The sequence below is a fragment of the Myiozetetes cayanensis genome, unplaced genomic scaffold (assembly GCF_022539395.1).
Source record: "Myiozetetes cayanensis isolate MyiCay16 unplaced genomic scaffold, myiCay2020 scf16, whole genome shotgun sequence".
Taxonomy (NCBI): Eukaryota; Metazoa; Chordata; class Aves; order Passeriformes; family Tyrannidae; genus Myiozetetes; species Myiozetetes cayanensis.
In genome coordinates, this window is record NW_026087270.1 from 17,869,558 (window position 1) to 17,896,524 (window position 26,967).

Consider the following 26,967-nt stretch of genomic DNA (forward strand, 5'->3'; position numbering starts at 1 on the left):
AAGTGACCACAGGAATATCAAATGATCATCTTTTCTTGGTGTAGTGCAAGAGCTTTGTCCAATTGCCAGGCCATGTAGAGCACTTTCCTCAGAAGAAAGGGCTCTGTGCCTTGGGCACCCCAGGGCTGGGTGGGCACCTTGAGTGCCAGCCTTGCAGTCAGCTCTCTAACCCAGCTTGCTCCACTGCCAGGTACAAGAGGTGGTCACAGGGAAATTGGTTTCCTGCTTATGCTTCTCCTTATCTGCCACTGCCAGTGCAGGAACCTCTGCAATCTGCACCACCCAAACCAGCCCTTTGTCTCCCTCCTCTGCACCTCTAACAGATCCTGTAGCAAGAACATCTTGTCTCCTCTCCCTCAGCTCTTCAGGACTGAGCTTTTAGTGTCAACATTCCTTTTTCAAAGGAAATCCTTTGCATTTCCTTGGTGCTCCCTATGGATGGGAAGTGTTCTGCTGTTTAACAGCATGTTAAACACGACTGTAACTTAATGTACCTGCTTGGAAAGGGGAGCAGAAGGCTGGTAGGAGCTGTTCCCTGCACCCACTGTCCAGGGTGAATTGCCTGCTGGATTGCTGCTTGGTCAGAATATCAGCTCCAGCCTCTCCCCTACATCCCCACCACCAAGTTCAGGATCTGCAGAGCCAAGAGATACCCAGTGCTTAGCACAGCAATTTCTGTTGTGACTAATCCTGCAGTTAGACCCCTTTTCCCAGGGATCCCATTGCTGACACACACTGGGCTCCCTCTCTGCCTGAACCCGTGGCACACAGTGCAGGGGAAGGCGGGGTGAGCTCAGCCTGGGGGGGCTGCCCGTGCCCAGGTAAGAGCCTGGGGAATGCCCGTGCCCAGGTAAGAGCCTGGGAGCTGCTGGTGCCCAGGTAAGAGCCTGGCAGCTGCCTCCCCCGGGGCTGGAGGCACAGGCAGCCCCCGTGGGGTAAAACCCCTGGCAGGGGCTGTGCTGGGAGGAGGGGGCTCAGCTGAGGATGCCGGGCAGTAACTGCAGTCTGCAGACACAGGGCAATCATCTGGCAGCACAGGAAAACCCTGAGGTGCCCAGTCTTGCCCTCAGATGGTGGGAATGTTTAACTGAGCGGTTCTGACTCAGTGAGTGGGTTTTGCCACTGAGGCTCCGCTCGTGACGATGAAATGCGCACGGACACGGCGCTGCTTTCCAGGCACAACCTGGGGGATGAGAAGTAACTTTACTCAGGCTCAATTTCCACCTCAGTCCATGAAGTTGGTCTAAACAGATTGAGAGCTGAGTCACTTAGAGCTATCTTCACAAGGAGCTCATCAATTTGAGTAAGCCATCAGCCCCAGGCTATAGCACATGGCTATCCTGCTTCACCCTCAGAGCAGCACTGCTGAGGCCGATGGAGCTCTGTGCATTTACATCAGTAACAGCAAGGGAAGGAACAGTCACAGCACATGAAAATGGCTGTGGTCCTGCTCTGTTGAAGTTCATCCCAAAGCTCTCAGATGTAGCCAGGGATGCAGCTGACCTGGCCAGCTGTGCCCACGAGCGAGTGCAGAGCTCGAAGAAACTTCCAGTTCTTGCAGAGGAAGAAAGCCCTGAGACTGGACACGGTTCCTCTCCTCCATCCATCCCCTCTGCTCCACAGGGAGTCACTGCAATCTCACACCTGCCTATTGCTGAGCCTCCAAACAGCTCATCCCTCGGTCTCAGACCAGCCTGGAAGGGCTGCCACAGTGCAGAGGGCACAGATCTCCCTGTGCAGATGGGCTGGCTCTCAGCACCTGGCGTGGGGGGAGGGGAAATGGTGAGAAAAAGCAGCAGAGAGTCAGTGGAAAAGGTGTGAGCAGAACCCACATCTCTGTGCTCTGCACTAGTTCACACGAGCCCCATGGCAGCATTTGGAAGGAAACCGGGGAATGAAGTTGTTAGCAAAGTTGTTAGTTTTGTTAGCAAAGACCTGTTTTCAGGGTTTTTTACCTCATCAGCCTTCTAAAGAGGAGCTTCTATGATGAAAAATGCAACTCATCCCACAAGTTCTCCAGAGACAGAAGAGGCAGGGCTGCACTCACTGAGGGTGAAATCCTGTTTGCTTCACTTGTGGGTCTTAAATGCACAACAGGCTGTAAATCCTGCTCATAGCAGGTTTACAAGGTGGAAGTCCTTTGGAGACCTTTTACTGCAGGGGAAATGGGGTAAATAAGCCAATGATACGAACAAATTCTAAATATTTAGTTGTTTAAATAAATAAAGCTTCTACAGATTCTTGGAATCTATTATTCATGGTGTGCTGGCGGTTGTCTAGACTGTGCACCAAGGCACTAAACCATTTTAAGAGGGTAGAAAATGACAGTCAGGCTCAGAAAGTTGAGCCAGTTTGTGTGCTGAGTGCTGGTCCAGGCCTTTGTACCACTGGACAGATGAACTCCAATTACTGCACCCCAAAATGAGCCCAAATTTGCTGGGCATGGTAGCCAAATGACAAAATACGAGGCCAGAATGAGATTATTTTCTTCTCTGGACATGCTGAGCAGGAGGGGGATCTCTGTCAGCCACTAACACCCCCAGGTGAGTGTCCCTGGGAAGTGGCTCAGCCAGAGGTGGAAATGGGCAGCTGTGCTAATTCACCTACTGCAAGTGAGATCTGTCTAGAAGTGACCTGATTTTCAGATTCATAAAAACACAGAACACTTGAAGTGCTTCAGTGAAACGGATTGTTTGAAGCAGTTGGAGGACTAGAAAAAAAGGCCATTGCAATCCTTCTGGGGTGCAGCTTTCCAGTTAGCAGTATGCCAGCTCACAGCTTCTATGCAGGCTTCTTGACTTGGTAAAAACACCACCACATTTCTCTAGGGCTTTAAAATGCCTTCCAAAATCCAATGTTTCCCTGTGCCTGTGCCTGTAATCAAACTGCAGGATTTGAGAGAGAGTACAGCTAACCAAAGATGGGCTGCTCTGACCTGAGCAACTGTCTCCTTGTATTTGTGCTTTTGTCTTGGCATTTTCAGCAGGGTACAATTAATTAAAATTCCTGATTAATTAAAATGTTTTGCAACAACAGCAGCAAAAACTGCTTGGAGAAGAGCCTGTGCAAAGTGAAACTGGAGCCTTGCTGGTGTGAATATGCACGGTGCCCAAAGCACACTGTACTGGCATGAGTGCAGCCTGTCCCCAGAGTAAAAGAGAGAGCAAAGGAGGCACAAATTAGAGGCTTGGCACATGATGGAACAGGGCTATCAAAATTTGTGTTACCCCCCCTATTTCCCCTTCTGCCTGTACCTCCCAGTGCAAGTGCGTGGAAATACAGTGGCTTTCAGGACAGCTGGATGAACGTGTGGGTCTGCCAGGGAATCAGGACTTGGCCAGTGCTCCTGCTCCTTGTCCTGCCCAGCACTGGCTGAAAAGGCTCCTACAAATCATTTCCCCTTCTGGGCCTCGGTTCCCCCCCTGTAAAATGCAGGCACCACCACTTCTGTCCCCTGGGAGCGGTGCTATGAGGAGCACAGAGAAGGAGAAATGCGTGTTAGCAGTGACTCCCTTTCCCTTGGCCTTTGTCAGAGCCCATCTGCAGCGGGAGCCAGCTCTGGTGGCTGGCAGGAGATCTCTGTTGGGTGGCTGGCAGGAGATCTCTGTTGGGTGGCTGGCAGGAGATCTCTGTTGGGTGGCTGGCAGATCTCTGTTGTGCTCCCAAAGCTCAGCCTGTCATTGTCAGCCCGCTGATGGATGGTTCCACGGGGACCCAGCCCCTGCTCGGGTGGGAAAGCAGCAAGCCCCACTAACCAACCACTGAGCTCCTGAACCCTGCACATGAACACTTGTGCAATTTCAGGAGGAAAATGCCACGTTGCTGCGAAGAACGTGGGGGGCCGGTGGCCCCGATCCGTCAGTTTAAGCGGCCCTGGCTCTGCCTCTCAGAGGGCACGTCCTCTTTGAAATGCCAGCAAATGGGGGGAGGTTTCTCCCATTCCCCTCCTTTCCTTTTTAAAACAGCGGGGTTTTTTGGCAGGCAGCACTCCCACTTTAGCGATTTCAGGGCTGCAGGGAAGGAGCCACACTCTGAAAGTGCAATTCCAGAAAACATCTGCCCGCAGACGGTGGGTGTCTCACAGCAGCTCTGCTCCTGGGGGATCTGCAGGCTCATTTTTGGGGCCAAAAATTAAATTTTGCAACCTCCAGACCAAGAGAGAGCAAAGAGTCAGAAAGAATGATCTCTTGCCTCGACCAGGATTACCAGAGCCCTTTTCCCCCTTTCCCCAGGACATGTGTCAGTGCAAGGCAAGGGACTCCCAGGGAGGGAGGAAACACGTAACATCCACACAGCCACGGGCACTGGCTCGGCATGTACACAAACCAGGAAAAAACCTTGCTTATTATGTGCACATTTTCAGGTGTTTAAAGAGGTGACTGATATGAAATTGTTTCTCTGTAGCATATAAGAACTGCATTTCTCAAATCTTTCATATTAAAGTATGATGAACACATACTTCTTTCTAGTTATATTGGGATTTTTAGGTTTATGGGTCCACTGCTGACCTCTGTACTGCTATGGAGGATGAGATTTTTTTTTCCCCCCAAAAAAACCCCCTGGAACTGAGGTTTTTCAAATTCATGTGCCTCCAGGGGCTTTTAAGGAAAATTCAGAAGGTATCGTAAGACTTGCAAGAAGTGCAGGAGTGGAAACCCTGCACTGGCTTCTGAGCATAGTGAGCACTGAAATTATGAGAGTAGAGCCAGAGAATCTTAGCATTACAATTTATTTTTTTAAAGAAACAAATCAAGTTAAAATTCATTATTACCCAATTATTCTCACCTATCCATAGTGTTGCCAGTCCTGTTGGCTTAAATGAGCTCACATTTGTGAGTAAAAGTATGCATAGGCAAAATGCTTAGCATATTAAGGGAAATATTTCTATAATATTAAGCATAATATTAAATAATGATTTCTATAATATTTATATAACATGAGGGCATATTTAGGGCTAACAGCTGGTTGCAGAACAGAGAAACTGATTAGCAGAAGCAAATATTAATTAAAATTACAGTCTGTATTCACTCATAGGTTTTCTTTTCCATTCTGTTCCTCTGCTTTTTGATTAGAAAATAATCATCACATTACACAATATTTTCCTCATTAAACTACAAAGATCCCTTGCTTCTTTGGCCAATTAGTGCCCGTGTACAATCATCAGGAATACAAATCAAAGCGTGTTCCAGCTCTGACCTAATAAGCCATCTAGGCAAACTCTGAGCTCCACATTTCTCTGCCACCACAGCAATGCTTTCTTCTTCACCCCAAAGCCATCAGCACTGAACGTCACTCCCTCTCTCAGGAAACTCCGAGCTGACGTTGCCTGGGCTGGGGGCTGCCAGTGGTCACTCCTGCTTTGCCCGTGCTCTTCTGGGGCTTTGTTTGCATCAACCAGCCCTGAGGATCCTTCTGCACCCCCTTGGGCGTGGGGCTGGCAGGGAGAGAGGCTCCCAGGACACAGGGAGAGAGGCTCCCAGGACACAGGGAGAAAGAGGAGGCTCTGGGAGATGGGAAGAGATCTTCGTTTTCCTCGGGGCACACCCTGCAAACAGAGCCCTTTGTTTCTGGGGGCTGGTACCCACTTCTCAGCACAAACAGATCCCTTCCCGGCCTCTCCTTTTATTCTCCCCTAAGAAAAAGGCCATTTTCAGAGTTTGTACTTCCCCATCCACCCCCGCCCCAAACCCGTGTAAGTTATTCTCACTCAAACCAATCTTGCTCTCCCACTGAGTGCCGAAGTGTTGTGAGTTACACTGCGCTGTGCTACTCACGCCCACCCGACAGCCATTTTCTGACCAATTTCCTTCTGACATGCATCTTCACCATCTTCAGCTTCACTTCTGAATTTGGCCTAAACTGGGGAGTAATACACTGAAACTCTGCTCAAAGCAGTACGTGATTGATCCCTGCCAGAAGGGGCATCTCAGCTTCTCTGCTGTCTTGCAGGCAGGCAGAGTTGGGGCTGTGTGCCTGGAGTTCCAGCCCCTGCTTTCCACTCCCCAGCTATCTTATAGAAGGCAATTAAGCAGTGTCTGCTCATCAGCGTGATGATTCTATTTATCGAAACTGGCTAATAGGCCCAGAATTAGCTTTCCTTGTCAAAAAACCGCTTCACTGAAGGATCTTTTCAGAGCAGCTTTAGTATGTCTGCTTGCCTACAAGTAATTAGGTTTAATATTTGTCCAGTGGTTTTGGAAACCTGGGTGATAGGTTCCCTCAACGTGGTTCTCAGTCTGCTCTTCAGGGTCCCCAGGATCATGCAACACATGCTGCACGGCCATACATGTGCTCCTGCGTGATCCTTCTGCCTCCCTTTTGGAAATGTTTTGGTTTCTTGGCCCATTTTGCCAAATCTGGTGGAGATCTCAAAGGAACTGAGCTCCTAGATGAGTTATACAAGGCACAGCACAGGAGAAACCCCCTGCCTGTTCCCTCTGTCAGGGGCTGGCACAGACCCCTGAGGAACCAAACTGGGGCTCACTTTTGAGCTGGAGCTCACCATTTCCACTGCTCAGGGAGTGATTTGATTAACTGGGAGGTTTCAAAGCAGCGTGGAGAAGCAGTGAGAGCACACAGCTCTCTGCAGCAGGCAGCACCTCTCGTGCTGGGTGTACAGCCCCCACACGACGGGCTCTCGCTCAGGTTACGGCTCGCGTGTGCTCCGGCAAATCACTGTGATAGAGCTGTCCTGATCCCTCACCAACTGCCACCGCTGGCTGTCTACGGAGCAGAGCCTTCCTCCCACACTGTCAACCTCCCTAATCTAATTACTGCCAATCATGAGTGTGAAGAAAAGCATTTTCTCTGGGTCTCAGGTGCGCAGCAGGTGGGGCAGCCAACCTGTGGAGTACGGACACGCAGTGTGTAAGTGAAATGCTGGGATTTGGCCTGGAAGCTGTGTAATCCCCTCTGGATTTTCTAGAAAGGGCTATGGGAAGTTTGGTGATGGCAAAGGGGTGTCACTGGCCTATTTCTGCTGTGATTCACCTCACTGCAGAGCCGGTGGCAGCTGCAGCTCTGGGCTCACCCAGGATGTTTTCTGACCGAAGCCACCGAACCAGCCCTTGCCCTGTGCTCCCATCTTCCAGCCCAAATTAGCGGTGGCTCCGCTGCTCCAAGTGGAACAAATGTCACTGTTGTGTTTCACTTGGTCTCCTGCTGCTGCTGAATTTTGGGTCCTGCTGCCTGCCAGGGAAGAAGCACGATCCTGATCTTGTGAGGCTGAGATGAGGAATTTTCAGCTGAACAGCCCATCCATCACCAAAGGGTTAATGACTTTTTTATCGGTATCCTGGAAAACGGAATCTTTCTCCCAAGGACGGATCCCAGGGGCTTCCTCTGGCCCCCGTGAGCCAGCACGTATCAGCTGCTGCCCTTCAGCTGGGCGGGCAGCGCGGTCACCCAGGGTGTGATGCCCCCCACGTGCCCAGTGCTGGAACACCACAGCCCCCTCGGAGCAAATCTGCCCTTCCAAGGCACTGCAGAAGGCAAATCATTCCACTGCTAGAAACCTCGGCCTCTAAAAAAGCAAACCCACCAAAATGCACCGCTCTGCGTTAATGGGATGCATTTCCAGGCGTATCTGCCGTGCTGATCAATGCTTTAGGAGACACCCCCCTGGCCAGGGGTGCAGGAACACACACCACCAGCCACAGAGCACGGCTGTCTGATGCAGAGGAAATCTTGTTAGCCTGACACAATCTCAGAATAGTTAAACAGGGCAAAACAACGTGTATTTGTGCTCAAATCCCGATGATGTTTATTTACTAGGACAAATATAGCTGAGGGTAGCAACTTATCAAGGCTTGCTTTATTTCAAGAGCAAATTGCTGCCATGGAACCAGACACTTGATGTTTCCCTGCTATCGCCCAACAAAGAAAGCTCCCTTTACTAACTCGGCTAATGACCAGCAAAGTCGCCTCACGTGGATTATAAAAGTATAAAGGACAAAAGCTTCGGGATGAAAAATAACAATTTCCCTTGCTTGCTTTTGTGAGCAAACAGTGGGGAATTCGCAGCAGAAAACTCTGCTTTGAAATAGAAAAATAATAGTAACAGTGAAAATAAATGACAAGGTCTTGGTTCTATTGAGCTTTAGTGAGCCTGAAAACCACAAGTTTTGCTGCTGGAGAGAGTATGAGGATTCATTCAAAAGTCAATAATAAGCAGAAAGGGATTAGTGCCTTCCAATAACTGCTCTAACTACAAAGACAGTAAAAGGCTCAAGCAACATCCATTATCTTATCCCTTTATACTGGCTCATGGCCCCGAGTTTCACATGTACCATGTTTACTATCATGGCAACAAAGCAGGTTTGATCTGAGCATTGCCAACATATCCAACAGCACCTTTGGATAAAATCTGCCTTGCTACTTCATGAATTTGCTGAGCTGCTGCACCCCAACCTGGCTTTCCTGGAGTGTGGAGTATGTTCTGTTCTGCACAGCCTGATGGTATCTCCACATCTGCAGGCAGGACCATGCACTGGCACACTTCTGGCCTCTGGGACAGACTCCCCTTCCCATCCCTGCACTGACCAGAGGAGCCCCCCACACCTCAGCTAAACTGCACCACACCAGGACACGTTCAGTTTGTTCTGTACAGGCATTAAAAAACCAGGTTATTCTCCTCCCTCCAGCTGAGATAAGAGCCACATTTTGCAGCACCTACAGACAGATTTACTTAAAAGATTCATAATATAAGAAGTCCATGGAAATAGAAGGTTCAACATCAGATGAAATTGGTTTGTCTATCTGGGAGACAAAATATTTATCTACTACATTCCCAGAGACTTCAAGCTCTGAATCGGTTATCTTAGCACAAATCTACAGATCATAAGTTCTCTCAGTTTGGGTCATCCTGGTCAGCAAACAGCATTCCTTATGGCCACTGCCCCTTCTGCTTTACTGTTGACATGCTGACAGCCCTTTCTGTGTGGGGGTAGTGCAGTCCTGGAACCAGCAAGCAGTGCCTACCAAAGCAGGATGGGCCCTTCGTGGTCTGCACATGGACTGCAGGAACCTTTAACTAAGGCAACCCATAGCAGGACAGATGGCACCTCCAGATGAGAGGATGTTTCTGTATCTCAGGGAAGGGGCCTTATGGGAATCCATAAGCTTGAAAAATACGAGTCCCTCTGTCCCTACCCTTGAGGTTTTATGGTAGGAAAGGCACAGAGGTTGGGAAAGACAGGGAGAGCCTAGATCCACCTTAACCACCACCAAAGAGATGTAGACTAAAAGAAAAGACCCACAGAGGCACTTGCTGAAAAGCCAACTATGTCAACAAACCTCAGCTCCTGCAGCTCGGTGACTGCACTGCCCAGTGACTCCTGCTGATAAAGGGCTGATTCTCCTCCCTTTCAGAAGACAATGTGTTCCACACACTGCAATAAATAACAGCCCCTCCAAGGCCCGGCAGTGTCAGGGGGTGTCAGGCTCTGCTCCGAGGGTGACAAAGGCATCAGCACGAGGCCAATCTCCTCCTGCCATCCCAGCCTGCCCTTGCCACGCTGAATGACATTTTTCTCCTAATGGAAATGAAGAAAACCTCCAGTGCAGATAATCCTCCATTACAATGGCCCTACATTCGGGACAGGGGCCAAACAGTGTAAAGAACAAGCCAAATCTCTTTTACTTAAAGCCTGGCCTGAATGTGATAATGTAATGACTTCAGTCAGGATGTTTCAAATGCCATTCACTGGGATTGACTTAGCATATAGATGCTATCAGCCAAAATAATTAAGAACCAGGAATTGAACAGATAGGATCAGCCGACTCCTCCTCTCCAACAAAGCTGATATCCTTTTTCAAATGGTCTAGAAGACTACTTGCTTTAAACAGGGCTTAGTCCAACCCAGCCAGCACCCTTTCACTTCCACTGCCCTTTGCTTTCTGCAGAAGGATCAACACAAACCGTCTTAAACACAGGCTGAATCCCAGGGACGCTCTTTGCAAAGGCAGAGTTCCTGATTGCTGCGTGCCCAACCTCCACCTGGCCACTGCTGATCACGTTTTGCACTCAGAACCTGATCAGAATCCCACTGAAGTCCTTGGGAAGATCCACATTCATTTCACTGGATTCTGGATCCATGACTGACTTCTAGCAGTGAAGGTTTCCAAAAGCGTGGTAGCCTTGGCTGTTGTTTGGCTCCCCAGTATCTGTCATAGCTAACTATTATTTCTGCTTTACAGAAATAAAACACAGCTCAAACTCTGATACTACATGCAAGCTTATTATGGCTTTCAATTACTATTAGCAGGCTTTTAAATGGGATTGTGGTGACAACCCAAAAGAAGCAAAATACTTAGGGGAGAAATTAAGCTATTGGAATGACTGGTTATATTGAACATGCTCTTCACACAGCTGGAGAAGAGCAAAATAAAGCTGAAATAAATTGATGACGACCACATTCTGGAGGAATGACAGTTTATCTTAAAAGAAAAAAAAACCCAACATTCAGCTTCTCTGCTTCAACAGCTGATGACACTGAGCATTTGCACGCCTCTCACACAAACCAGGAAACCAGTAGCAACCAGAACAGCCACAGCAGATCCCTGTCTGTATCCCAAAACAGCATCACTGAGGGCACAAGGCAAAATGAGTACCAAATGGCACCCTTCTGATTTTAACAAATCCAATTAGCATCATCCTCATGGCTACATAGGGTGGAAGGCAATACAGGATTACATTCATTGTCCACTTCAAGTGTTCCAGTTGGCAAATAAACTGAGTCCTTTATAAAAAAAATAATCTCATACATTGGACAAGCTTTGGAATGGTTACAAGCCCAAGATCTATCGTTCTGGTTGAATTTGTTACAAGCCCTAGGCATATCATCAAAGTAGATCTGTATTTGAATGTTTTCATCTTCCTGGTCATCTAATTCAGCTCCTTCCAGGAAGGTAATTTATTTTCTTCACTGCTGCCTTCTCCATTCACTAGGTTTACAGATGAAATCCAGACTCAAAGCAGCCTTGAGCAGGGTGTCAATGCTAGTTTGAATTTTCCTTCTCTTCTGTTTAATTGAGTTTTCATTTGTATCTCCTCAGCTGTTCCTCCTCCGAGGCCTTTCCCTCCTCCCACCACCCTTTTCTCCACTCATCCATACAGATCATACAAGCACTTCTGGCAAGCACCAGCTGCAGATACAATGAGTTCTTGGGCATCTTCTACTTTTAGAAAACCACCAAGAGGCCAAATAACACCCGTGCTTGTTCTCTGAAGCTTGCAGGCGGTTTTCAGAAGGACCACTCTCTTCATGAACTGCCCTGCTCTCTCTGGCACACGTGTAAGGCACGTGGGCTGCAGAGTTCACATCTGTCACTGGGGAGGGCAGAAAGCCATGGGTGGCTTTACAGCCTCTGTTTCGCTGGGTCAGCGTAGCCAAACAAGAATCTGCAGCACCATTACAAAGAATAACTTCTAGATTTCTCCTCCACATTCACCAGAGGCTGCCCTGAGCTCCTGGCAGGCCAGCACTCAAAATGCGATCTAGCCACAACCTCTCTCCTTAAGATTCGTTTGCCATCAGTGTAATCTTCCTTTCAGCTTTGAGTTTGCTTTACTTGACACGAATTCACTAAGAGGGATCTGAGATACAACCCCTGAAATCTTGCACCTTGCACTGGTATCTTCAGTATGGGAAAAGGAAAGCCACACCATCCAAACTTCTTCTCCATCCAAACTTTGGCACAAAGGCCAGGAAAGATTCAGTTTATCCCAGAGACTCACCGGTCATACTTACTGCTCCAGCAGCTGACACTGGGAAAGCTCTTCTGTGCTGAGAAGTGATTAGGAGAAGCAAGAGAAAATTTCAGACTGAAGTTTCAGGGCACTGGAGAAAGTTCTTTAATGCAAAATCTATCTGTGGGTAGTGATGTACAATTGTGAAAATGCTGGTGTCTTCAGGTCATTTGTAAGTAAACCATGCAGAACACCGCGGAACATGTGATCAAAAAGAGTTCCATCAGAACAGAGCTGGACAAAATGACCTTTCCATGATTTACTCCATCACTCACCAGTATAATTTCTGCTTGTAATTCATTATTCTGAAGCTGTTTACCATTTTGTCTATGACAAGGGCAACTTCTGTCAATCAGTTCTTGAATGTGGAATTCCTGGCTTATTATCAGAGGAAACCAAGATTCTCATTTGAATATTCACCTTTCTTGCTCTCCTACATGGCACTTGATCCATCACTGAAGAGCTGACATTGTCTTTGGCACTGAGGCTCTGTCAATCTGACACAACCTGAGAAATATTCAGGCTGTGTTTTGCCACTAAGTGAAAGGCTACAGCACTTCAGTCATTAATAATTAAGTGTGACTTTGCAATTGGATATAAGATCTGCCTCTGTTCCTATGTACGTTTGCATTTATTTTTACACTCATCACACTGCTGTTGGATACAAACTGCAGCAACTTTGGGCAAATGCTTCAGTGTCTCTCCACTCACAGTAAGGACCACTGCTCATGAGAATATGTTTTAAGGAGGTCTCCTGGGACAGAACAAGTCAGATTAGAGAAGTACTGCTTGTAACGGTTTCTCTCCCTTTCCTCTGTGTTTTGGTGTTGGTTATCGAAGGATGTATTTTAAGAAAGGAAAAGCACACGGTCTCATTATGTCTTTTATCTTGTAGAGTTTTGGGTCCTGCTTCTGCAACCTCACTTAGGAAAGTCTTCAAGTCTTACCATGAAGAGCAGCCTTGCTGGGATCTCTCTTGCTGGCATTCTCTCCTGGTCACATCCCACCACCCGCACCCTACACTGTGGACGGGGTGTTGCCATTTCTCCTGCCAGCATCTGCCCTTCTCAGCAGCTCTGACCACTCTGATCCACTCAAAGCACCTGCTCTGAGCCAGGTTCACACACAGGTATCAGTGTCCAGCCTGTGCACTGCTGTATCCAGCTGTTGTCAGTCTCCTGGATGACTGCTCAGCAAACAACCTTGTTCTGTTATCCAGAACCCGAACTTGATTGTGATTCCTCACTTCACTCCTGCTTTAAAGATGGAGCTCTGGCTCTCTGTGCCTCTTTCTCACAACCTACAGTAAGTTCTTGTCTTGCCTGGTGGTGCCAAACCTCTGCCAGGCTGGCCGTTTCTCTCCTGGGTATTTGTAAGTGATGTCACCAACAAAGCAAGTATTTAGGGCCTTGTTTTCTGTTCTTGGGAGATAATGCAGGAATACAGTTGAAGGCAGAAGGTCACTGGTGCAAACCATCCCAGGCACCATGGTCAAGCCAACCATAGCAAAGACAGGCTTTCTATGCAGGCCTCAAAACAGAGAGAGAAGTCTCCAAATCCCAGGGCAACTAAAGCTTGTTACAAAACCAGAAAGATCATTCTAGTGTGAAGCGAACCTGAGCTTTGCATTAAAAATGTAAATGTGATTGAAATAGCATAACCAGATTAAATGGACTTGACCTCTACAAGCACGAAAGATGGCCTAAATACACTGAACCAGCAACAAATGGCTACACTTTCCTTCTCACTGGGTTGTGGATCACAGGAAATTTATTTAAAACAACACTGAAATTTCAAGCTAGTGCAAGATTTGCATTTCTTTTACAGGAACTAATAGGGAAAATAAGACTGGCTTGGGAAAAAACACCCATCATTTAAATGCCTAAAGGTACAGAAAGACTTTTCTACTTTTCAAATAGTCTTTGAATGTGACTGATTTACCCCCAAAATTTGATTTACCTGATAAACAGAACTAGCCAGGAGTGACTGAATCTTTCAATACAATCTCACACCTCAACCTTCAGTGCATTGCTGCCTTAAGGGAGCATTTGATGGACATTTCTTTCTGGGTTTTTGGGGTTTTTTTTCATTTGTTAACCCATATCAGTGCCAGAGTCTGGTTCACTGCACTGCCATACATCACCATACAAGCATCACCCCACCACCACAGCTGAGCAGGGACAGGCAGGGGTGACTTAAAACCACACCACCAACAAAGAGAGACGTTAATCAAACTGCAGCTTAGGATTTCAGAAGGCTGCCCGTGAAATGCTGCATGGAATAAATCCAAGAAAACAACACTCAGAAGCAAAGAAACAAACCCGGGTGGGGGAATTAGAAACAATAACCAAACAGTCCCAGCTCAGCCGGGCTTTCCAAGCGCTCTAAGGGGATACTCTGGTAACGCTGTGCAACGCTGTCCCTCGGCTTTCCACATCCAGAGGTAGTTCTTTACTCAACACTCATGTTAGGAACACTGAATAAGGAGACTCATTTGGATTTTCTCATCACAGAATCATTGAATAACTTGGGGTGGAGGTTCCTCTCTGGAGCAGAGCTACCGTCTCAAGTAGGCCAGGTTGTGCAGGTCCTTGTCCTATCTGAGTTTTGACATTCCTCAGGGATGATGATTCTCCCCTTCCCTGAATCCAGTTCCACTTTTGCATCAACATCCCTGTGAAACCTTCTTTCCGTATATTCTGCCTTAATTTCCATGCAGTGCTTATCTGCTGCCTCTCATCCTTTCCCTGTGCATCTCTAAGAAGAGCCTGGTTTCACCTCATCTTTAGCCCTCTTTGGGTGGTGGAAGGGAGCAGCAAGGTCTCCCTCAGCATCCCCTTCTCCAGCTCTCCACCTTGATTTAGGAGGCCCAAAGCTTAACACCACATTTCAGATGCTGCTCTGTGAATAGCAAGCGGGGGGGGGGGGGAACAGGAAGATTTAGTTCCAGATGATTTCACACGACCTCATTTCTCGAAGTCATTAAATACATATAAAATGCTACAATTAAACCTGCTCCTCCAAAAACCAGACAGCGTTTTTTTTCTTGTCCTGACACAAGTAACGTGGCGAGGAACTGTAACTGAAATAAATTTGAGAGCTGGTACCTGAGAGCTCCTGAGGCAAAAAGGAAATGCGTGAGGCATGAAAAGAGCTACAGCACAAGAATCGGTTTTTTTTTTTCCTCTGATCTTTTATTTTCCAAAAGGCATAAGAAACAGAATGATATTTGGACAAAGGTCAGACAAACAAAGCGATGCTAAAACTGGGTGGCAAGAACTTTTTTCTACTTTTTACTGGAAACTCTAAAAACCTATTTCAAATTCCTATAAAGAAATATTGAAAAAAAAAATTCAGAATTTAAATTTAATCCTGAACATCTGCTTATGCCAGAAAGCCTCACCTATTTGTTTGATCATATATGGAAAAAGTAGTACAATCTGATCTAACTGATCAGGACTAAAAGTACCAGTGTAATAACTCAATTTTCATGCTCTGTCATGTAGAAAAAACTCTGTAATTTGTTTATCCAAATATGCATTTAAAATAAACAGATTTCTTGCAAGGATCAGTAAAAAGAAGTAGTTTATAAATAAAAACATAAATAAAGCCTGAATTTTGAATTATTTACTGAACCATACAAAAATTACCAATGACTAACTCTTTACCATTTATGGGCTCTCTTAGTGTTTCTATCCTTTTCCCATGTTTGTTGTTGCTGTTGAATGCTTTTAATGGTTAGCTATGGTGACAGACACTGAACAGACACCAATATCACCCGAGAACACACCAAGATTTGGATTCCCTGTCAGTCCATGGATCCTCCAGTGCCAACACTGGCATTCCTGTCTCCTGCACATCCCACCTCACTGCACAGGTCAGACCTGGCTGCTCCCAGCAGCACACTTCAGGAGAGCTCCCACCAAGCACAAGGCTGCAGCCAGGATGAGGGGCTTGGAGGCTCTTCCTCTTTCCTAACGTGACCCTGATGCCATCAGTCGATGCTGGAGTCATGCCAAGCCTCAGGCTGGGATTTGGCACAGCACTGCCCTGTTCCTCCTCACCAGCGTGTCACAGGGCTCAGGGCACACAGGGAGATGCAGATAACGAACCGTGACCATCAGCTCACGTATCTACCACTCAGTCTAAACATCTTAAACACACACACTGAGCAGCATCAGGTTTCCTGCTGAAGAACTGGCTGGACAAAAACCAACATCAACCAGTTGATACAGCACGCTGGGTGTTTTTCTGAGCTGCAAAATCAGGAGAGTGTAAGTTTATTATACAGCTAAATTGAGGAAAACAAGGGCATGCTTCTAGGAGCTTTCTGCTTTATTAAATAAACATCTTCTCATTCGTGTGGAAAATTTTTTGCAATTTGGCTAAATAATTAATCACCGAAGGGTGACTGGCAATTAACGAACAGTACGATGACGTTCTGAGGTGTGTGTTCATCACGGCAATTTTCTTTCATCCCAATGATTTGTGCTAGTGTTACTGATGAAATGAGCTGATAGAGTCTCTGCAAACACACGTTACAGTGACAGAATTTACAGACAGGCCATCACCGCCCCTGCTGTAATAACCCTTTGCACTGCCCATGGACACAAAGAGGCTGTGAGAAAGTAAGAACAGGTTCCCAAAATATGCTGAATCAAATACTCAGTTCTGCACGACTTCAGCAGCCAAGCTGATTGTGTTACATTGAAAACTCATTGTGAAGGTGGTATGTCCCTCCTGTGGATGAAGCTGAGCAGAAACCTTCATGCTATGCAGGAGCTCGTGCCCTGCCACGCCAGCTGGGAAGCAGGGGAGAGGAGGACAAATTCACATAGGCTTAGCTATTGCAACCTCAAATTAGGGCATGCAGATCCACATCGTGGTGCCCTGGAAGTAATTTGAAGATCTCACCACGAATTTTGGAGAGACAACACAAAATTCCTCCAGAAATACATACATGGGACTGTTTCATTGAGAGACATTGACATAAAATCCTCCACCACCTTTGCTGTAAAGGCAGGAGCCAAATTACAGTGAAATCCAGGCTTCCAAGGTGGCAAAGAATCAGGCTGTAATGAATAAGGAGCACTGTTCTGGCAGTGAGGAAACATCACTATATCACTGTGAGCTAGCACATGCCACAGCTCCAGAAACCTAGCTGTAAAACCCCTCATTTGTTACCCAGATTATTCTGCCTAGCATCCATTTTGTGCACTCAGCCTTTCCTATGCACTTTTGTTTAATGCTTTAAAACTGGAGCTACTAACTGCAATCAGCTCTAACCGGGCCAGGATAAATCACCACATTCTGCTAGGAGCCAGAATACATTTTTGTCATTTAAGTGATATTTTCCTCAATGCAATCCCGTCCTCATCCCCTTCTGTAACGATTCCCAGCTGATGCAGAAACGCTCCCAGACTTGTACCAGACTGTTGTGGTGTGTACAAGTTGCTGTTGATTATGCTCTTGTAGACGAGAGCATTTAATACAAGTCTGGAGTTGCTGGAGAGCCTCAAAGCACGTTGAGTCACTGTTCTGCCTTTCAGGCTGTTCTAAGCACTTGGGGGGTTATATTTCAGAGGAGGGACATGCACAGAGCCAAAATGTCCATTCCCAGCCTCCCTGCCAAGGTGTAACACTGGGCTGATGGATTCTCTAAGAAGGATGTTTTCTCTGGGACCAGTGAGAGCCTGCTGAGCCGCTCTCCACTCACTGAGTCAGCTCCTGCAGACATCCCTCGTGGGCTCCTGGTGGGAACTGGTACCATTTCTACGCAGAGGAGCCTGTCACCTGCCAAAGAGAAGAAAATCCTTTTCCTTGTTATCAAACCCTGTATTTCCTACCTTTTCCTTGTTATCAAACCCTATATTTCCTACCAGCATTGGATCCTGCTCCTGCCAAAACCTGCTCCCAGTTTTCCTGGACCACCGCAATCCTAAACCAGCAGCATTTCTGTTGCAAGGTTGCTCAAGTTATCCTGTAACAAATGGAACAGATGATGAGTTGTCTCTGGCTCCTGAGGACACAAGACCCCACAGAATGGCCTCATGGGGAGAAGAGGGCTGTCAACAGCCATGTCCCAAACTCATTTCACTGTGGGAGGACCCCTTGTTAACCATCCCTCTCCTCTCTCCCTCAAGCTGGTGTAGTCCAGCTCCCTGGTTATAAACTTAGGGATGTTAGACTCGACAAAAGGTGTGCTGAGGAACCAATGTAATTTATAGTGCCCAAGCAAAGCAGGACATGCCCAAGAATAAAGAAAAACAAAGCAATTTCAGCCCTGCCAATCCTTTTTTTCAATGTCAGAAATGTTATTGATTAGCAGCTTGAAAACAGGCATGATGTCAGCTTACTACAGTTTCCTGGGCTCCCATCTGTGAGTGTTCCTCAGTTCTTTCTCAATTAATGTGAAGGCTGGGGAGGATAAGCATTTTTATTGGTAAGCTAGGAAATGCCTTCATCAAGAGTTTTATTCTATTACCACAATAAGCACACAATGATCGAGCTTTGGATTAAAATACTTTTTTCTCCATTTTGCTCAGCCCTAGAAAACCATTGGTTCCTTTGCTTTGTGCTACCCAATAGCATTTTTCAGCCTTTTGCATTTTCTGATTTTAGGCAGATTCCTAAGAGCATCTTATAATCAGGACTGTAATCCTCCAACCTCCCCTACATCTGTCATTTGCCTGAATGGTCTTAAAACTAAAATGAGAATGATTCAATTAACAGTTTAGGGGGATTTTTACATTAGGCAGAGCATTTCTTCAGCATTAGGGAAATTGTGGCACAAATCATTAGTATTCCCCTCTAAGAAAAAAACAACTTTAAAGCAAGAGAAATGACCACAGGTTTAATGTGCCAATACTTTCCAGATCTTTTTGTTTCCTGGTTTTGGTTTTGTGAATGAAACTTAGCAATTTCCAGGATCCCACAAAGTGCCACACAAACATATGAAATTCATCACATCTCATAAAGCCTATATATTGATGGACATCAATGTAGGAAGAACTTGGCCCAAAGTCCAGTCAGCTCTAAGAGAGGATCTGGGGTCAGTAGCCTTCAAATTAATTTGAAATAAGTGAGATTGCTGGTTTCAATATTGCCAATGCAAAAAAGAATCAGGCTTAAAAAATAATCAAGCAATTTGATTTCCTTGCCTTCATTTGGGATGGTTTTTATTTTTTCTCCCAGTTCTTGGCCCCTCAGGCTAGAACTGGGACATTTAAATTTTAACGTTTCTCTGAAGTGAGGAGTGCGGGGAGTTTTCTTTCTAAACCAGAATGGAACTAAGCCAAGATCCCTGAGGACAGAGCTCAGCCCGTCATCATGCGACTCCAGGCTCCACAGAAGTAATTTCAGGCTCTGCAGAAAACCACAAATCTCGGGAGATTTGCAATTGCACCCGGAAGAGTGACCAGACTCTTAAACACCCCGGCCGCCCGAATCGCAGCTTTCGGCAATTCTCGTCTGCCAGAGCTCCTCTTCACGCTCCACAACCAATAAAGCACCAAGCCCTGTGTTTCACACTCAGGGTGTTACCAAGGCCTTCAGAGTGCAGAGGACAGGTCCTTCTGTGAATTGCTGCTGCCTCACAGAGAAAGCTTTTTACCTGCCTCACAGCTTGAGCAGGAGTCTGCGAAATCGAGGTCTGAGACCCTGCGCTTGCGTCAGGCTCTCTGGCTGCGAATCTCCCAACCCCAGCGCTCATTTGGGACTTTGTATCCTGCAGATTCGAGGGAAACCAGGTGAGCTCCATGCTTGCAGAGGTAAGCTGTAACTCTGCAAAGGGGCTGGAATAAAATAGCTAATTATGAGGCTGTGAGACGTTCCTGACTGCCTGGCTCTTACTCTCCAGGTCACCAGCAACCTGCTCCTGCCTTGGCCAGCAGTGAAGCATTTCTTCATTTCACTCCTTCTCTTGACCAGAACAAGCAGAAGAGCCAACAAAGTGTCTCCACCTCCATTATTTGTCTCTTTTTCATTCTTCCACCATTTTGATTATTCTTCCCCATATTCCCCAGGTAAGCATCCTGCAGAACTCACATCAGATATGAAATTACATCTCAGACAAATAGGAAAGGACAGACTGAAGAGGAAAACTACAACCTTTTTTCATTTGTCATGACTCAGTCTAATGTGTCCTACAACTTCTGGGTTAGCCAAGCCAGAAAACAAAACAGATCCTTGGTTACATTTGTGCAGCAGATTTGTCTCTTTCTTCTGAGCTCATTAAAACAACCGCTTTCATCTCATTAGATTGCTACAACATTTCCAACAGGACTAGATGTGTCATGTCAGAATATGACAGGCAAATTTCTTTTAAGGTTTTAAAACTGGGTTGAAAGAGGAGAAGCTATGCAGTTCACTGTTGTCACTGAAAGATATTTTTACTTTTATGAGTCCCTAAAACAAGAAACAAATTAAGAACTGTCAAGGAAAAAGAAAAAACGCAAACCCAAAATGTATTCCATCTTGCCTTCTAATATTGTTACTGCTTTTCTCTGAAATCTCTCTCAGTCTAATAATAAGAACTTTAAATACAAATAAGGAACTCTGGTTGTTAACATTCTAGCTTGTAAGCACAATTAATAATCCAAAAGGAAGGAAATAAATGCTGAAAACATGACTGCCCTTTGCAACTACAAGGCAAAATAAACAGCCTCACTCTCCTCCGTTCCCAGCTCTTATTCCTGCCTAGTTCAGAGGCAATCTCCCTGCACTGTGCCACTGCTGGGTGTGGAATGTGGCACCCACAGCATCCAGGGATGCAAGAAAGCATCTGGGAAGGAGGTGAGGAAAGAAGCTGCAGCGAGGGGGGAGCCTCCTCCTCCAGCAGCCTCCACTGGAATGATCTCTGACACCCTGGCAGGAGACCCTGCCTTCCTCAGGGCCAGCAAAGCACTGCCCAGCTGCCATCCTGACACCCCAGAGCTGCCCTGGCAGGCAGTTTGCTACCAAATACAGGCTTCACTGCCAGAACAGCCCCACCCGAGCTGCCTCCCTGCTGGGGCCTGAGTGTGCCATCCTGCAGTGCCAAATCCACACCCAGGGCAGAGTGCACTGGGGCAGGTCTTGGGAGAACGACACAGCTTCATCGGGAAAGCTGCAGCTCTTCCCCTGCTTATTGAAACAGTGCAAATGTGGCCCAGGCACAGCCTGTCACTGCCCTACTTTGGGCCTTAAGTCACAGAAATCCTGGAAAACAGAGCAGGGGACGAGTCAGGATGGCTCTGCCTGACCTGCTGCTCTAGTGAGGTTCGTGCCTCTGGGCTTCCAGCTCACACTGTGGTCACAAGTTCCCAGGCAGCAGCAGGGCCGAGTGGGGTCTGCACCCAGAGCCCCAGGGCAGAGCTGGCAGTGGGACAGGCCACGAAGACACAGTCTGCAGTCCTGTCCACAGGAACACGTCACAGAGGCAGAGCAGCCCCCCCAGGGGAAGGGGCTGCAAGTGTGAAATCACTACAGCTTTGAGACACAGACACGCAGCAAAGAGCACTCAAGTGGGTGTTCACAACACGTCATTTCATTTCAATGGCATTTGGCATCAAACTGCTGAGATGGGCTGTAAAACCAGTGGGCGGGGACTGATTCTCACTGAAGAAGTTCATTAGATTACAAGTAATTCAGTTACACAGAGAGCAAGGAGGGCCTGGGGCTCTTTTGAGAGGCTTTTTGAAAAAGGTCAAAACAATGTATCAGGCAGCTGTTGGGAGTGATGGCTGTTGGGAAGAAGATAGCAGTTATTCCAAGAGAACCACAAGTGTATTCGTCTCCTGACTGTATTTCTCCATCCTTCTCATACATAACATAAAAACATTTTGCAAAAACTGGCACAGCAAAGAAGCCCATCAGCTGAGCTGCTGCCAGCATTGCTGGTGAAGTGAGACAGCTGTTCTGGAGGACATGAAGGGCTGGAAGCTCCAGCATCTTGTGAAAGGCAGCTGGACCCACCTCCCTGCTCCCAGCTCAGCAGGGGACAGAAACTGCTGCTTCTGCAGAGGCAAAATCCAGAACCAACCCCAAGCCCCAAGATTCTTCCTGTGGACAGGTGAAGCCACGTGACCTCTGGAACGACACACTATCACTAAGCCCTCATTTGGGAAGGTGAGATACTGCCCTGCTCACCATCCAGAACGGCTGCTGCTGAGCAGGCGGCAGGACCCTGGTTCTGGAGCCAGGCCAGCCAACTCAGCCCCTCTGCGTAAGCACAATAAACACCGAATTCCCTGGAGCCTCAGCTGATGGCAGCGGATGGTGTTCCCCACCCCAGCAGTGCACCCTGCTCACCACTGAACCGTTGCATGCATTTAAGTATCCTGCTAAGCAGCGAGAGACAGAGATACGCTTGGTGTCCATCTAGGCTGGGCCTCTGATGAACAAGCACTTTCACTGGAGTCATAATTCTCCACAAAAGTGTCCCAGAATAACATCAGTCTCTATTCCATGCTACAGTCCAGGAACTCCAGAAAGGAAGATCGAGTGTACCAAATTCTGCATGTACTCAACATTTATTTGAATATATAAGATCTATAAAACGTTGACATCCATTGCAGTCCCACATCATAGTGAATTTGCTGAGATGGGGTGGTGTGAGTGGAAGATGAATTTGTCTCATCCAGTAACTCTCCCCCTCTGGCTTGGATCTCCAAAGAAAGCCCCAGATTTGCTTGGGTACAGCTGGTTTTTAGTTTAAGCTGAGTGAAAACAGAATCTGGTCACAGCCTGATTCTGAATGCTGTGGCACACTCTGAAGTCTCATTGGCTTGCATGGCACAACCATGCCTTTCAGGACTGTTCCTCTGACTAGCTCAGCCCTGACCCTTCATTTTGAGGCACGGGAGAAGTATCTGAACTGCAGGATTGGTTGTGAAAAAATAACAGCAAAACTAATCAGCCAAGGTGGGGACAGTCAAAGCACAAGGGTTAAGGGTGTCAGAACAACCATGGGTGCTAAAAGTGCCACTCCTAGCCCGTACTGCCACTGTTTGAGATGTACATGCTGGACTCCAGTTCCACCCCTCTGCCACTCACCAGTACCTCTATTTGTGCTGGATAATCTCGCTCACCAGCTAAAAGGTACCTCCAAATATTTCACTAAAACATCCTGAATTTTATGAATCCTTATCCCCATTCTGGCTACACTCTTAAATTACTGCAATTTCTACTTGCCACTTCTTCTCCTGCTACCTAGTATCTCAAGGATTAACTGGACAGTGTGTAACCTCTTCTTAGTGCTCTGTAATAATGTCTGCTCTCTGTTCCTTTGTCTTAGCATTCTCTAATCTGTCTACAGATTCCTGTGCTTCTTTGTAGGCAATATCCAAGTGGGAAGCTGCTTTAGCCATCCATGAGGATGAGATTTATTATCTAGAAGCACACCAATAACACAGTCTTAAAAAAATAAAATAGCAGTCTCTTTCATCAAAATCTAATGAACACACGATTTAATCTTTATTAAGAATTCATTAGGTTCTCAGCAAGCCTGTCTAATGGAGCCTGACCAGGTGAAATGCTAATGGCTCCATTATATTTAAAATTAATTTTCAGCGATGTTAATTTCCCCGCGCCGCTCCCTGCACCCCGCTCTGCGCGGTGCCCACGGCCGCGCCGCTCTCTCCAGATGCCTGCTGCGTGCTCATGGCAACGCCGCTGTCCCCACCCCGGCCTCCGCACACTCCACTGGAGTTTCCACACTCACGGACGCCTCCCAGTTTCCACCACTACGAGCCCTTCCACCACAGCAGCCTCCTCGGCATTTCCATGTCAGGTACAAAGCTGCAGGCGTAGCACGCCTTACTCCCAGTCTGGTTAATGAAATATATATATATATATGTATAACAGGGTATATTTCAGTCCTTGATACACCAATATAGTCCAGCAAACAGGTTATTATCTTGATGCAATTTGCTTCAAAAACCAAGAGCTCTGCTCTTGGGAAAACAAGGGTGATTGCACACTAGTTGTGTAAGCCAGCACAATCACTGCCTGCCCTCCTGCCTGTGGGCTCTGTGTGTGTGCTCTGCTGTTGTGGTACCCACAGCCTCTCCCTCCAGCCCAAACCCATCGCCCGCCATTCCAGCACACTTCTGCAGAAGCAATTCCTAGAGATTAAATAATTTATTGGTGTTCATCTGCAACGACATCTCCCCTGATCCACCTTTTGCACACAAACAGCAGCAAACCAAACCCCCCCCGCCCCAGCCCCAAATCAAACTGCTGGGGTGGAAAGCCCCCTTTCAAACCGTGGAAGGGGATGCTGAGAGCCTCGACAGAAGCAGGGTACACAAATGTCGGTGGGGAAAGCCACGGCCACTGCTGGGCACTGGAGGTGAGGAGAGACCTCCCAGCCCCGCAGTGCCCTGGGAAAAGCACTGCCTCAGGCAGGGATGATGGTTTCATTGAACCCTCGAGGGGTGGACGCAGCGGCCACAGAGTTGATACAGAAATATCCGGGTCACCTGCTAAGCCACCCTGCCTGGAGGAGAGCTGGGCTGAAGGCCCAGATCTGCCCCCATGGTGCAGATGTGAGTGCAGACTCACAGTGGCACTCACACACACTGTCACTCACACACACTGGCACGCACACACACACTCACACACACATTCACACATGCTCACACATTCACACTCACACTCATTCACACTCACACTCACCCACACTCACACACACCCACACTCACACCATCACACCCACACTCACACTCACTCACACTCACACTCCCACTCACCCACACTCACACACTCACTCACACACACATTCAATCACACTCACACACACACTCACTCACACACACATTCACACTCACCCACACTCACACTCACACTCACTCACACACACATTCACACTCACCCACACTCACACACTCACTCACACACACATTCAATCACACTCACACTCACTCACACACTTACACACACACTCACACTCATTCACCCACACTCACACTCACTCACACACACACACACATTCAATCACACTCACACTCACTCACACTCAGGCACCCACGGCGGGCCAGCAGCTCCTCCCCGGTGCGCGGGTTCGAGCCCCCGCCGGGCGCTGTCCAGCGCCAACCGCCTGAACGCCGGGACCCGCCCGCCGGCAGAGACACCCGCACCCCCTCCCGCGGCCCATCCACACCCCGCTCCGAGCCTCTGCCCCTCGCTGAGCAACCCCGGGGGGCCCTCCCAGCCACGGATCCCTCTGCGACCACCGGCATCGCAAAGCGGCAACCGCTCCCAGCTGTAATCCAGACCCTGAACCAGCGCCCGGCTCGTTCCGTGATGGCGCCAGCCTCCAACCAGTCCCTCATGTCTGTATCGGTGGGAGGACGGCGTATTTCAATGTATTTTAATTTATATTAAAAAAAAGGGTGGAGGAGGGAGAGAATAGCCGTGCCACGGGTGTACCTCCACCCCTATCAGCCTTCCCTGCGCCTGCTTTCCTACGGGGTGCAATTACTCCAGCCACGGAGATGCTGGGAAGAGAGCGTGTGCTGTTTTTTTGCACGGTAACATCTAATTAAACACGGGGAGAGCGTGTGGGAGCCCCAGCGAGGCGCAGCGCCGGGTACCACCGGGAGACCCGGACCCCCGAGCAGGAGGGGTTTGAATGCGACGGGCGGCCAAGTTTGCCATTCATTAAGAAAAAGGAGAAGCTAAAAGCTCGATATAAAAGGGGCTTCGAGAGCGACAGGGAGCCTTGGTTTAAATCCGCAGAGCCGGCAGATAACACCCCGACATTAAGCCTAAGCGACAGCGGGGACATCGGCGCGGAGGGGAAGGTGGGCTGCCCGCCCGCCCCCTCCCCGCGGGGCGACGCTTCAGCACCCGCGGGCGCGGACAGCGCCGGGCGCGGCGGCCCCTCAGGTAAACATGGCGCCCGCGGCCCTGCTCACCTCCGCCAGCCCCCGCCCCGCGCCCGCCCGGCACCGCCGCGCCCCCCGCAGCACTTACTTCATCTGCTTCACGATGGTGCTTTTGCCCGACTCCCCGGCTCCTGTGGGGAGAGAGATGAGGTGGGGTAAGCGCGGGGGATGAGGAGGAGGAGGGGGCGATGGGGGCGACCGGCGGGTTCTCACCGAGCAGGAGGAGTTTCACGTCTTTGGCCGCGCTGATCCCGTCCTCCTTCAGGTTCTTCTCGATGGCCTTGCTCCGCTCCAGGGCGGCTCTTTCCTCAGCGCTCAGGGTACATCCCATGGCGGCGATGAAAATTTAAAAAAAAAAAAATTAAAAAAAAAAAAAAAAAAAAAAAAGGGGGGGGGGATGCAGCCCCCGCCGCCGCCGCCTCGGCTGGCTCCCGCGGGCAGAGAGGGGGAGGCGGCCGGGGGGCAATAAAAGAATCAAAGCAAATGGCCGTGAGGCTCCGGGCAGCGCAGCGCCTCCGCGGCGGGGCTGCCGGCTCCCTCCTGCCCCTCTCTCCCCGCGCCTGAGCGCTCAGTGCATCCAGCGGGGCTGCTGCGGGCACGGCGAGCTCTTCCCGGCCGGGAGGCGGAGGCGGAGGCGGGGGAGGAGGAGGAGGAGGAGGAGGAAGCGGGTTGGCGGCGGGGGAGGGTCCGTCCCTCTGCCGTGCTCCCGGCTGTCGCTGTCCCCTCCTGGGCGGGCGGCGGAGCCGAATGGAGGCGCGGGCGCGGCGGGGCGGGCGGAGGGAGCGCGGGGGCGCGCCGGGATGCGCGATCGCGCCGGCCGAGCCCGCGCCCGTGACGCGCGCGGCTCGCGCATGCTCGGGGCGGCCCCGCCCGCCCCACACGGACAGGGATGGAGACAGGGACAGGGATACGGACATGGACATGGATGGGGACACGGACAGGGATACGGGCACGGGCACGGGCACGGGGGGCCCTCAGCCGCGCTCCGGCTGCCTCCCTGCCGGACACTCGCAGCTGGCTCTGCCGTGGTGGACGGTCCGGAGGGGAAGGCGTGTGAGGAGCGGCTGAGGGCACTTGGTCTGCTCAGCCCAGAGAAGAGACGGAGGGCAGAGCTCCCCGCGGGCTGCGGCTTCTCTGCCCTCTGTGACCAGTGACAGGACCCGAGGGAACGGCTGGAGCTGTGCCAGGGCAGGGTTAGGTTGGATATTAGGGAAAGGTTCTTCACCCAGAAGGTGATCAGGCACTGGAACAGCTCCCCAGGGCAGTGGTCACGGCATCGAGCCTGCCAGGCTTCAGGAAACATTTGGGCAACACTCAGGCACATGGTGTGGTCCTTGGGGTTGTCCTGTG

General features: G+C 48.9%; 1 protein-coding gene across 2 annotated transcripts in view; it reads right to left on the bottom strand.

The window, feature by feature from the left end:
- The window catches only part of GNAO1 (G protein subunit alpha o1), a 130,109-nt gene extending 103,761 nt beyond the window's left edge, over positions 1–26,348 (bottom strand). The window contains exons 1-2 of one of the 2 annotated variants that reach the window (XM_050311066.1): positions 25,831–26,005; positions 25,706–25,748 (exon numbers count right to left, since the gene is read on the bottom strand). In XM_050311066.1, coding sequence (XP_050167023.1) covers positions 25,706–25,748; positions 25,831–25,948 — 161 coding nt within the window. In that variant the 5' untranslated portion in view covers positions 25,949–26,005. Of the gene's footprint in view, positions 1–25,705; positions 25,749–25,830 lie in introns of both variants that reach the window. The other variant, XM_050311067.1, reaches the window with a different exon arrangement.
- Positions 26,349–26,967: the final 619 nt, after the last annotated feature.